Genomic DNA, 12,528 nt, shown 5'->3' with positions numbered 1-12,528 from the left:
CGCTAAAAACAAACATGAAATCTCTGCCCTTTTCCTCCTCCTTCTTCTCCAGGCAGTGGCTGCACATTCACAAACACACACTTACTCCTTCGTGCCTCTTTTTTTTCAGCCACCAGTAGAAATTCAACATGTGCAACTTGATTCTGCTCAGCCTGGAGGTGTTTCCATGGCTGCAGTGCCTGGTGTGGCCAGGTGGAGGACCTGTCCCTGGGTCCCAGCTGTTGGTGACAGCAGATCACAGCATGCAGTTATGCTTCACAAGTTCTCTGTGCTCCTTCAGCACAGCACTGCTGTGTATTTTGCTGCGTGCCCCTCAGTGCAGCTGTGCTGTTGGCAGTGTCCAAGGGTGAGGCTGGGCTGGCACACACTGAGTAGCTGGTGAGACATCAGGAAGGAGTGCGGATGATACAAAGGCGGTGAGGCAGCATCTGTTCTTTAGTAAGAAGGGATGGTAAGCAGAGTTTTACTGACAAAAGCTTTGCGGTGAGGGCTCATGAGAAGATGGGCAGTGCTTCAAATACAGAGGCTGGTTTGTAGCAAGCACGAATGTTCAAGTTTCTGATTTTGCTGGGAGCACAATCCCAGTCCTCTGGGCTCAGGAGGTTTTTAGATGTTGAGACAACCCTGCTGGTGAGATAAAAATAAGCAGTGCAGAATCTACTCGAAGGCACGGAGCAAAAAGGGGAGAGTGGGGGGAAACTGCACCTTGTGTGCTGCTGGGAGGTTCTCTGCAGCTGCAGAGAGGGCAGATCTCAGATGTTCACTGCCCAGCTTCCTAGGGAGTCATTTAGTGCATGTCGATATATGAATGTGGAAGCTCTGAGTCGCAGCAAAGTGAGGGTTATTGTGGCTTGTTGTGATTCATTAGTTGAGTCAGCTTGCTCCTATTGGAGCCATGCTAGGTGTTGCTCGGCAGTTGCAGCAATAAAAAGAAGCACAAGCACTTGCCAACTGCAGAGCAACCAGCCACAAGTGCCCTTCAGGTCGTCGTGTTGCTGTCAAGAGAGGAGAAATTGTGCACAATCCCATTTCATCCAATTATCTTCTCCTGTAATTTAGCCTCTCCTGGTCTTGTCAAGGCTTAGCTGCCCAAGGGCAAAGGAAGGGAGTTTTGAGCTCTGTTCACGTTCTCCCGGAGTGCTGCTGCAGCTTCTAAGCATGTTGCCCTAATGAGTTTCCCCTGTCCTTGTTCTGCAGTTGAGGCTGTCTGTGGATCCATCCCTCTCTGACACCCGTGTGCTCTGTTGTATTCCCTGCTGACTGCTGCCACTTTCCCATGCTTTTTCCTTCCCTGCCCAGCTGTGGGCATCTGCCTGTTCTCCTCTTATTCTTACACCCAGGGGATTTAGTCTGTGCCTGCCTGTCACCCTTTGTCCCCCTGTGGTGTTTGTACAGCACTGAGCACTTGGAAACAGGCAGCAATGCAAATACTGGACTGAAAGTGTTCTTCTTTGCTAGTGTAGGCAAACTAGTGATGTTAGTGGTCTCTCCTGTGTGTGTGTGTGTGGGGGGGAAACATCGAGGACACAGCAACTCAGGAGTCATTTAGTTTTGTATTTCAGGAGGGTGCTTAAAGCTGAGCTGCAGCCCTGCAGGACGTTGTTCTGGTTAGTCTGCTTTCTGCTGCTAATGAATCCCAGGCAAGACTTCGCGTGCAGTGTGGGATAGACAAATGCAACAGGGTGGGGGACAGGGTAACAGCAAACCTCTGCACAGAGAGCGTGCTTGTGACTGGTGGCTTTGCTGAAAGGCTGCGATCTGAAATTGCGTGCTTTCTTATACCTCTAAGGGCAGCTGCTGGCTTATGCAGCCCCAAATCCTGCTAGAAGTGAGCGGGGGCCCTAGTGTTGAGACATGGGAAAAGCCTTGCAACACCCAGAAGAGACTGCCCTGTTTTCTCCACAGCTCTCCTATGTTGGGTGGCAACTTCCTTTGCATCTTGCTTGCATCTGGGGTTAGTGGGCCTGTTTTCTCTCCGTTTCTGCACTGTGAAAGAAAAGGGACCTGGCCTGCTCCCAGGCAGGCTGTCATCCTCACACTTCAGTAGTTCTCATGTGAAGCACAGACCCTTCCCCCCCCGCCTGCTCTGTGGTTTCCAGGGCTCCTCAATCTGGTATTTAGGCTAGCAGCATCGCTTGTGAATAGCTGAGCCCAGCCGTGGGCTGCAGAGGTGGCCTTGCATCAGTCGGCTGCAGGAGGTGGTGATGCACGGTGAGACATGGAGCCACTCCATCCCACTGGGCAGGTAGGAGGGAGTATTTTCCTAATTAACCACCCTGCCCTCTGCAGGTTGTGCAGTCTTGCTCTTTCACTGTCAGTGCTGAGGAGGGGAGGCTGAGCAAAGTGTGAGAGTGTGAGTGGAACCAAGAACCTTGTCCAGGTTCACAGAGCAGCAGGCTTGTTGCTGTCTGCAGACTGATAGCTCTTTCAGGAAGGTTTCAGTCTGGATACCTTTGCTTTTATTCACTGTAAAACAGCTTCTTAACTGGGGTTGGTCTGAACTGCCGGCACACAGGGCAGTCTGCAGCCTCGAGTCCCTGCTTACATTGTGCATAAGGGGAGCCGTTGGTATCTGGGAGCCTGAGACTGGGAGGAACGTGGTGGCTTTGTGTTAGGTTCAGTCTGGAACCAATGATAGCAGACATTGGCTCAGGTGGGATCTGGGACTGCTGGGCCTTGGCCTCTGTGTGCAGATGGCACTTGTGCAGTGCCAGCAGAGGCAGACATGGGGAGCTTCTGTCCTTGATGTGCTGCCAGCCTTGCCGTGGTGAACCAGGCAGGGACAAGCGCGGTCAGCGGTGCCTTTGGCTGTTCCATGGCCTCAGGAGCCCAGCCTCCCTCCATGACCAGCAGGACAGCCTGCTGCTGCTCCTTGTGCTGTGCTGCATGGCCAGTCCTCTGCAGGCAGGAGGCACGCTTCTCTTCACCCTCTAACTGAGAGCTGCAGTGACGACTTGTCTATGAGGTGAAGATTGAAGGCCGAGGTATGGGCTTCTTCCTGCCTGGTTCCACACCTCAGTGGGAGCATTGAGCCCCGCTGCACTTAGAGCTGTGTGGAAGAGCCATGGCCCTGCTTGCTCCCCTGGTGCTCCATGTCTTCAGTGCCCATCGTGGTTTGGCTGGGTCAGCTACGTGGCTTGTAATGTCCTGGGACAGAGATGTCAGCAACGCTCTTACCTGTGCGGTGATGCTTCCTCCTGCGTGCTGGGGCACACTCTGCCCATGGACAGGGCTGCTGTTTCATGTGCTGAATGGAACAGTTGGAGCAGATGACGTGGCTGGAAAAAGCCTTGGTGGCCACTTAGCATGTTAGCAGGCAAGCTGTGGGGTGTGGAGGGCCACTGCCATTGTGCAGGGAACAAAGCTGAGCTATTCACTAGCCTGTGACAGGCACTGGGGAGGGTAGAAATGCTGTGAGATTGAGTTCTGTGCTGCCTTACAGTCCTTGCCAGGAGCAGACAGACAGCGTATGAAGATGAGGGCTGGTAGGGCTGTATCTCTGTGTGGGTTGCAGCCCTGGTTCCTCCTTGCCGAGGTTGTGGGCTGATCTGTAGATGAGAAATAAAAGCAGCCTCTAAACTGCTCCTCTCCTATTTGAGAATGGATGTCCCCAGCCTAGGGGGGGAAGCCCTGCATAGGATGTCTGCCCTCCTGGTGGCAGTAAAAGCCAGGCTGTCTTCCAGGGAATACAGAAGCCTCCAGATCTTGGATAGATCAGACCCACTGGGGTCTGGCATCTCATCTGCCCACTGCAAGGCCCTCTGACCCCAGCAGCACAATGCCTGAACTGAATGAGCAGCAGGTCTGAGGCCCGTGCTGATGATGGGGGACGAGGGGCTGCTGCTGTGTGGGGCTGCTTGAGAGGCGTTTTCTCTTTGCAGCTGCTGGCTTCTGAAGCAGCTCCTTGCTCTGTATGAGTAATTGGGCTGGCTGCAGGCACAGCATGCAGCTGCAGCTTTAAAGTGCCTGTCCTCGGAGCAAGGCGAGTCCCTGTGTTCAGCAGTGCTGACTGTCAGGGGGTCTGAGGCTGCTGCGTTCATTCCAGGGACTGACCACAGTGTGTGTGGGGCCATGGCAGGCAGGCACTCTTCTTTACTTGTGTAACTAAGGTGGTAGTGTGGTGGCATTTCATCCCACTTCTCCTGTTCGACTGATGGGGCAGAGCTGTACCTGCAAGCTGAGCTTTGTGAAACTGCTCCCAGCATTCCTATGGCAATAGAAATGACCTGCAGGGCCACACTTAGGTGTGCAAATTCCTGCCAGCAGCTTCCCTGGGATCCCCCCGGGGAAGGCACACGTACCCAGCAGTGTGGGTGCTGGTGTGGCAGAGAGGCTGTGGCCGAGCAGCCAGCACAGCTGAAACCCTCCACATAAGGAGCTGTTTGTTCTGCTGAATTGTTAAGCCCCATTGACAATAGCGGCCCCCCCTTCACTCACACTTGAGGAACTGCGTTGGCCACACACTGATCCTTTCTCTCGTCTGGCCCTTTGGGCACCGAGTTGGGGTTATTCTTCCCTGAGTGCCTCTGACTGGTTGCTGCCTTTTGTCCCGCAGGCGTACGAGTGGGCCTTGGAAGGGATGCGGCACCTCGCCTGCATCAGCATGGAGGAGTGCAGCTCCGCCGAGCACTGCGCCGGGGTCATCAAGTGCCTGGAGAGCTACAAGGAGCAGCACCCCGACATCAGCGATGCTCGCTTCCAGGAGATGAAGGAGCTGGCCTGCGAGCTGAAGAGCGACAAGGGACTCAAGCAGTGGAAATTCGCGTGGTCCAAATGCCAGGAGACCAAGCTGGTTTTTGAAAAGAAGCTGGAAGCGGCTTTGAGAACCAGGAGGGCACTGCTGTTAGAGCAGCCGCAGGTGGGCAGCGAGGCTGGCGGCGTGTCTCACCGCAGGCATTCAGAGGGGGCTGCCCCCGGTCCGCAGTGGGACAGAACTCCTGGCACGTCCCACGGCCGGCCCAGTCGCTCCTCGGGCTGGGCTAAAGAGAAAGCTCCCTCGGCCTCCCTGAGCTGCCCTGGTGATTTCGGTGCTGGGGAAGAATTTGCCTCCCAAGCTGCTCTCGTGGCTGGGCCTCACGTTGGCAGAGTTTCTTTTGGAAGCGGGGCCTGCAAGTCACCAAAACTGTCCGAGGAGAAGACAAACCTGGAGAGCATCTTAGAAACGCTGGAGATGAAGCCATCCTGTGCCTCCACTCCCACTTCTGGGAAGCTGCCTCCCAAGAGGATGTTGCGTAAGGCCCAAAGCTTCGACCTGCCCTGCGGCGAGAGCCTGTGGTCGGGCTGCCAGAGGACGCTGAGTGAGCCGGCCAGGTACGGCAACACCGGTGTCTTCATCAAGGGGCTGGAGGTGAGCAGCACGGAGCTGGTGGACAGGACATTTGCACTGCGGCAGCTGGAGGGACAGCGGGGCTGTGGCTCTGCAGAGGCCAGGAGCTGGGGCAGGTGAGTGACTGTAGGGGAAAAGGGAAAGGTGGGCAGTTGTTCTCCCTTTGCGGCTTCTGTAGCGCTGTTCCTCTAAAAGCAGGAAAAGAGCCCTGCAGATATCAGGAGATGAGGGGCCACAGACGTGTGGCACTCGGGGTCATACGAAGCCCGTGCCACGGGTGCTGCAGCAGAGCAGAAGCAGCATGTCATGCCCTCACACTCCTTTGGGGCTGTACCTGGACTGACAGGGAGGCACTTCAAGCACTGTGTGGCGGCTACTTCAGTCGTATGGTGTTGTTTGTGGTTGCCCTTTAAGGTTGAAATCTCTGTTGCAGTGACCAACGTCTGGCTTTTATTCTGCTCTTTCCATTCTCTGTCTTTGAGGAACTTTTCTTTTTTTTTGTTAGTATTGCAATGTGTGCAGGGTAAGGAGAGCCCAGGGATCTGAGATGTTCTTGAAAGGGAGTCACCAGACAGGTCTTTGAACTGCCCTCATAGAAGAAAGAAAAAAAGTAAATAAATAAAGAAAGAAGTCACTTGCAGATCTCAGGGAATTTGGAACGGATGAGGACATCCTGGTAGGGCAGTCAGGAACGGTCTGTGTGCCTCCATCAAGGGGCTGAATCCAGGCTGGAGTGGTTTGAAAAGTCTCCCTCCAGCAATGGGAGCTGCTGGGCTCCCGTCCTCCTTCCTCTTCCTCCCCGAGTAGAAAAGCAGGGGGAGATCAGCAGGTGGGTGCAGCTCTGCAGGACCCAGTTTGCTGCTGGTGTGAGAGGTGAGAACCCAAGGCTGGATGCGGGGAACACAGAGCTCCTCTGCTGCTTCTGCTCTGCAGAAGCTCTGCTTCCTTCTCTGGATGGAGCCCAGCACATGTCAGTAAGGCTCACAGCAGGGAATAAGCGCCAGAGGTAGAAGGCTGACCCTGTGCTTCTCAAGGAAGCAGCAGCACACAGAGGTTTGGACTTCTAAACAGCCTGAGGAGCTCTGGGGAAAGCTGAGATCAGGGAAAACAGATCCGTGGTGCAGGTGGTTGTCTGGTGCTGCACTGCCTCACAGTGGAAACCTCCAGTATTGAGGAGCAATCCAATCCCTCCAGAGGAGCACAGAGTGACCTGTGCTGTATTCTGATGCTATTTCCCACTGATGGTTACTGGGACAAGCCCTGGGAAAGATGGCTGAACTGCCAGGCTGGGATTGATGCAGGAATGGGGCACCCACCTTAGAGGGGCTGAGGCTTTCTCCCTCTTGCTGAGCAGAGTGCATATGTGCTCCAGTGGTAGCCAGCAAGCTCCTGGCTTGGAGGAGAGTCAGAGCAGCTCCCTCCTTCCCAGCTGGAGCACTTACAGAACCTCCAGCTGGGTCACTCCTTCTGGTCCTACTGCTCCAGGCTGCAGCCTCCTTGTTTGGGCAGCCCTTCTTCTTCCAGCTCAGCAGCATCTGCATCCATAGTATCCATTCCCCACTGTTAACACTGCTTCTCACATTCACCAGGCTGACTCTTTTTCACAAAAGTTGCTGGCATTTCTGCTGTCTTTTTTTTTTTTTTTTTTTTGAAGCACAGTGATTTATGGAGCAGCCCCTGTTGTGTCCAGGAGCAGGACTGGACCCTGCTGAGGATGGTGTAGGGAAGCCCTGAGCTGGCTGCTCCTTCCTGATCAGAAAAGCTGTGGCGTTCCTCGGGCTATCTGTCAGCTTTTTGAGGGAGGGGCAGCTCTCACAGCAGGCTGTGGATCTGGGTTGAGGTGGTACCAAGGGATCATCCCCACCTCGTCATGGGGAGGGCTCTAGGGGCAGCCCTGTGCTCCAGGGTCCCTTCAGGCCAGCTGTTCCCTCCTGCAGCAAGCTGCGGCACATCATCGATGAGATGGTGACCACGGAGCGGGAGTACGTCAGGTCGCTGTGCTACATCATTGAAAGCTACTTCCCTGAGATGGAGCGCCTGGATCTGCCCCAGGACCTGCGGGGGAAGCGCAGCGTCATTTTTGGGAACCTGGAGAAGCTCTATGACTTCCACAGTCAGTACTTCCTGCGAGAGCTCGAGAGCTGCTGCAACCACCCGCTGCGCGTCAGCCACTGCTTCCTGCGGCACGTAAGGCGTCACACCTCCTGGGGTCGAGCTCCTCCACACTTGGTTTCTGTGCACCTATTAGCCTAGCTGCTCAGCTGTGCCTTGATGGGCTGTGGCTCTTACTGGGATGGTATCCAGGTGTTTATTGGGGTACGTAGTGAGCAAGGGGCAACAGGAAAATGGATGGAAAAAGTCCTAGCTACTGCGGGAGTAGGAAGGTGAGAACATTCCTCCAGTGAGAACAGTCCAGCTCTTGCTGAACTTAAAGTCTGTCCTGATGGACAGGAGGCTCTGGCGCAGCCTGGGAGAGGCAGAAGTGCTGCAGTAACCAACCCAGGGCATGGCTGTTGCAGGTCCTGGGCCTGCCCAGGCCTCACACACAGATTTCTTTTGCAGAAAGACCAGTTTGGGATGTACGCCTTATACAGCAAGAACAAGCCAAAGTCAGACTCGCTGCTGGCCAGCCACGGGAACACCTTCTTCAAGGTAAATGCTCCTGCTCACCTTCATGGTTTCTCATGGCGTTTGAGTCACTGCCCTGTTTTGCTCAGCAGCCTCTGCCTTCTGGCACAGCTCTCTGCACAAGCGTACGTGGGGCCAGGAGCGTGCAGCGAGTGCTTTGGGAAGGTGCCCAGCACATGGCAGCATCGAGCCCTTTCCCCTGCATTTCCCTGTAGAGTGAGCAGAGTAGCTTTGTTGGGAAGCTGGGGCCCTGGGCAGCTGGGGGTGTGTTGGTGCCTGCGTGGGGCCCTGGGGCTGCCCTTGCTGAGCTGTGCTGTCACTGCTGTGTTCTCAGTTCAAGCAGGTGCAGCTGGGGGATAAGATGGACCTGGCCTCCTACCTGCTGAAACCCATCCAGCGCATGAGCAAATATGCCCTGCTCCTGAAGGACCTGATCAAGGAGTGCAGCGAGGCACAGGAGCAGGAGCTGGGCTACCTCCGGGCAGCAGAGGAGATGGTGAAGTTCCAGCTGCGGCATGGGAATGACTTGCTGGCCATGGATGCCATCCGTGACTGCGATGTACGTTTCATTATCCTTTCCTGCCTGGGGGCCAAGCTACATTTCCCTCCCGCCGTGGCATGGGCTTAGGGTCTCTGGGTTGTGTGGCACATCCCTGTAGTGGTCAGGGTGCTGACTCCTGAAGCACAGGGCAGGATGCAGTGAGGTTTGGCAGTCTCGTGATCTGCTGCAGGCTCAGGGTGGAGGAAGATGGATTTGGAGTAGGCAGAACTGAGGTGCTTGCCTTCTGACTTGGGTGTGCCTGGGTGGCAGCTGGGTGGGCGTCCTTTCCTTGTCGGCTCACTTCATCCTCCACGAGAAGGCCAGGCTGGTGCCTCCAACTGCCAGCCCAGGGGTTTGTAACAGATGTGTGTGGGGTGACAGGAGAAGGTTGTCAGTGGCTTGTGCTTAGGGGGAGGAGCTGCAGCTCTCATCTTAGCTCTGAGCCAGTTGTGGCTGCTGGCATTGCCATACAGCCCAAGGGGACGTGGTCCTCTTACCTCTTCAAGAAAACAGGCAGTGGCCACTTCTTCCCCTGCGGGCCGCGTGTGGGACCTGTGCTCTGTGTCCAGGTCTGCTCAGCCGTGGGCTCCGTGCTGCTGGAAGAAGTTCTGGGTCCTTACCAGGCTGTTCCCTGTGCCAGGTGAACCTGAAGGAGCAGGGGCAGCTGGTGCGGCAGGACGAGTTTGCCATCTGGCTGGGCCGCAGGAAGTGCCAGCGCCACGTCTTCCTCTTTGAGGACCTGATCCTGTTCAGCAAGCCCAAGAGGATCGAGGGTGGCTTTGATGTGTATATCTACAAGCGCTCCTTCAAGGTAAGGGCAGGTGTGCAGATTGCTCTTGCGCAGGAGGTGACTCTGGACTTCTCCCTGAAGGTTTTGTGTCCCCCTTTACATCGGGTCATCTTTCTGCCCTGCACTGCCTGCCACTGAGTTCACCTTTCCTTTTCCTGGTGTGGCCCCTGCTGATGCTTGGCTCTTCTTCTTTCTGGCAGACTGCAGACATCGGTCTGACGGAAAACTCTGGGGACAGTGGGCTGCGTTTTGAGATCTGGTTCCGAAGGCGGAAATCCAGCGACACTTACATCCTCCAGGCCAGCTCAGCTGAGACCAAGCAGGCCTGGACCAGTGACATTGCCAAGATCCTGTGGCAGCAGGCAGCCCGCAATAAAGGTGTGATTCCTTCCCAGGGCGTCTGTGCCGCAAAAGGTGCGGGAGCCCCGTTCAGCTCGTGCTGTTCTGAGTAGGTTTGGAGCCTATTACCAGACAGCTTTGTGCAGCAAGCAGCCGTGTCCCTGCATGCAGCCTCAGGAGCATGTGCTGGGGTTGGCTGAGTGCTGTCCCTTCCCTGCCCTTTGTCCTCAGAGACCCCGATGGCAGTCCGCACTCTGTGTGGCTGTGTGCCCTGAGAGAAATGGGAGACGTCAGTATGGGTTTCCTGTCCCTTGAGAGTGGCACCGCTTGTGAAAAGCTCACTGTTCTCCCCTTGCTATCCAACAGCCTTGCTGTCGGAGCGGCAGCTGCCTGGCTCAGGCTGGCTGACTCCCTCCCCTCCACCTCAAGCTTCCTGCTTGGCAGGACACTCACAGCTGGCATGGCACTGGATCCTGGGACCAGAGCGAAGCATGACTGCTTGTTTGTGGAGACTCCTCAGGACTGGGGAACGGTGGGAGAACAGATGGAATGGGGGTTATCTCAGAAGCAGCCTGCTCCTGGGGCAGCTGGATGCCTGCAGAGAGGGCTGGGGCAGCCTGACAGGCAGCTGTGGGTTGCTGTTGAACACTTTGCTCTTCCCCTGCAGAAATCCGCATGCAGGAGATGGTCTCCATGGGTGTGGGCAACAAGCCATTCCTGGATATCAAACCCAGTGAGGCTGCTATCAATGACCGTGCTATTGACTACATCATGAAAGGCAGAGGTAGGTGCCAGCCTCGCCTTTTTCCTGCTCCAGATGAGCCCAGCAGGCTGGCACTCATGGCTTTTTCGTTGTGTTTTGTGGCAGCTGCCAGGACCAGAGCATCGATCGCAGTGTCTCTCTTCGACCATTCCAACCCCTACAAGAGGACGCAGGCACAGCTCTCTGCTGGCAGCACCCCTGCTGCTTATGGCCCGTCCTCCTCCTCGCTGCTGGGGCCCCTCAACCTGCACATGTACCTGGACCAGGCGCTGCTGCCCGGTGTCCTGGCGCCCCGGCGCCCCTTTGATGTCAGCCCCTGCATTGAGGAAGATGAGCTGGAGCACGAGACGAGCAGCCAGCCGTCACTGAGTACGTATGGGCCTCCCGTGCTGCTGCACACCAGGGGTCCACCCTTGGTGTCCTTGTGCCGTGCGCTCGTCCCCGCTGCATGGTCGCAGCAGGTTCACTGGAGTCACTGCAGAGCCTGCCCTGTGTGCTGGCCCCGAGCTAAGCTGTCTGCTGTTCAATCTCTGGCATTGTTTGTTACAGTTCCTTAGAATGCTTTGTTTCCTGTGGCTTTAAAGTGGCCCAGATAGCTGTGAGACTTACCTGTGGGCTTGTGTGACCTCTGCGGGAGGGTTTGTTGCTGAGTGCATGTGGCACACATGGTGTAGGCCAAATTCACGGTCCTCAGAATGACTTTCCTGTTCTTCCCCAGCCACAGAGAGCTCCGAGTCCTCGCACTGCATGTCAGGCAGTGGCTCCAGCGGCTCCGATAGCGGCTGTGTCTCCAGCATCCCTCAAGAAAGCTTCTGTGAAGACGTGGGTTCGCCCCCCTACGTGCCCCTGGGCTCACAACACAGCTCTGCGATGGAGGGCAAAGCTCGGTTCACGAACAGCCAGTACATTTCTGCAGTAAGTGCAAGCAGCCAAAGCTCTCTCTTCACTCTGCCAGTTCCCGCCGCTGCCTCCCCAGTTCAAGGCACTGCGTCTCACGTGGGGACTGAAGATGCTGCTTTTGGGCTGGGAGTCGCTGTGGGGAAGTGACGCTTCCTCCTGCAGAGACTCGCCTCTTCTGGGGCAGGCGAGAGCCCCCGTGTTGTGAGAGCCTCACCTTCGGTGACCGAGATCCCTGAGGAGGTGCACTGGAAAGGATCTGCAGTGCTGGAGGCTGCGTCGGGAGGGGATGCTGCACGTCCTGGGGTTGAATGGATGGAGCTGTGCCCCGGATGCTGCTGAGCTCCTTCCCTGGGAGGTGTGGGCCTTCTGTGGGGAGCGATGAGATGGAGCGGTGGGGAAGAATGGCAGCCTGTTGCTCTGTGATGTAACTGCTTCTCCTCTTAGTTCCTGAGGGTTCTCAGCCACCTCCATTCCCACTAGCTTGTGTCCTGACGCTGTTGTCCTCTAACTCCGTACTAATGCTGGCTTCTCTCCTCTGCAGAAAGCAGGCCAGGCTACCATAAGTCCCTCGACAATAGTGTGATCCCCTCTGCACACGTATACGGCCTAAGGAAGTGGAGTTGTTGTAAGTAGCCCCTAAAGGGGATTTTCCAGCTGCTCCAAGTGCTGGTCAGATTTGGTAGGAGCTCTGAGACAGGAGGCCTCACCCTCTTAATTCCCCTGAGAAGCTTTCCACACACATTCCTGACCAGTCTCTGAGGCTCTCATTGATCTGGTTAGAGCTGACCAACTCCCACAGCCAGAGCCATCACCTTAAATAACAGGTCTGATGCCTCTCTGGTTTGAAGGAGCAGAAACAAAACCAGCAGAACCACATTCAGGTAGCAGAGGTTGAGCGCCACCTCGTTCGTGCGTCGGTGCTCAAAAATGAGCTTCTCTGCTCTCAGTGCTGTCCAGCTGTCTAACCACTAACCTGTTTCTTGTGGCTGTTTGCTAAAAGCTGCTCTTCCTTTTGTCCCACTGAGCTGCCTTGAGGGGGAGTCCATGGTGTTCTCCCCAAGCTGGATTTATCCCAGTTTCCTTTGAACCTCCCGAGGAAACCGCAGGCAGCACCAATCACAGGATGCTGCTGGGTCGTGGGCAGAAAGTCCTGAGGGAACCACCAGATGTTGTTCCCCAGGATCAGGGCTTGAATGGGCAAGGCCCAGGGTGACGGATGGAGGAGCGTTCTGCAGGTTGGG

The 12,528-nt window shown here is 55.9% G+C and overlaps 1 protein-coding gene across 1 annotated transcript in view; it reads left to right on the top strand.

Annotated features, from left to right (window-relative positions):
* Nucleotides 1–11,870, top strand: part of PLEKHG4 (pleckstrin homology and RhoGEF domain containing G4) — a gene marked incomplete at both ends in the record, with an annotated part of 62,533 nt that extends 50,663 nt beyond the window's left edge. Inside the window, 10 exons of the mRNA XM_079541447.1 lie at nucleotides 4,556–5,442; nucleotides 7,264–7,513; nucleotides 7,889–7,978; nucleotides 8,289–8,513; nucleotides 9,136–9,306; nucleotides 9,486–9,663; nucleotides 10,292–10,408; nucleotides 10,493–10,756; nucleotides 11,106–11,302; nucleotides 11,829–11,870. Of these exons, the coding sequence (XP_079397573.1) occupies nucleotides 4,556–5,442; nucleotides 7,264–7,513; nucleotides 7,889–7,978; nucleotides 8,289–8,513; nucleotides 9,136–9,306; nucleotides 9,486–9,663; nucleotides 10,292–10,408; nucleotides 10,493–10,756; nucleotides 11,106–11,302; nucleotides 11,829–11,870 (2,421 nt within the window). The remainder of the gene's footprint in view (nucleotides 1–4,555; nucleotides 5,443–7,263; nucleotides 7,514–7,888; nucleotides 7,979–8,288; nucleotides 8,514–9,135; nucleotides 9,307–9,485; nucleotides 9,664–10,291; nucleotides 10,409–10,492; nucleotides 10,757–11,105; nucleotides 11,303–11,828) is intronic.
* Nucleotides 11,871–12,528: the final 658 nt, after the last annotated feature.

The sequence above is a fragment of the Tetrao urogallus genome (assembly GCF_951394365.1).
Source record: "Tetrao urogallus genome assembly, chromosome: 12".
NCBI lineage: Eukaryota > Metazoa > Chordata > Aves > Galliformes > Phasianidae > Tetrao > Tetrao urogallus.
The sequence above is the reverse complement of the archived record's forward strand: the minus strand, read 5'-3'. Positions and strand labels throughout refer to the sequence as shown.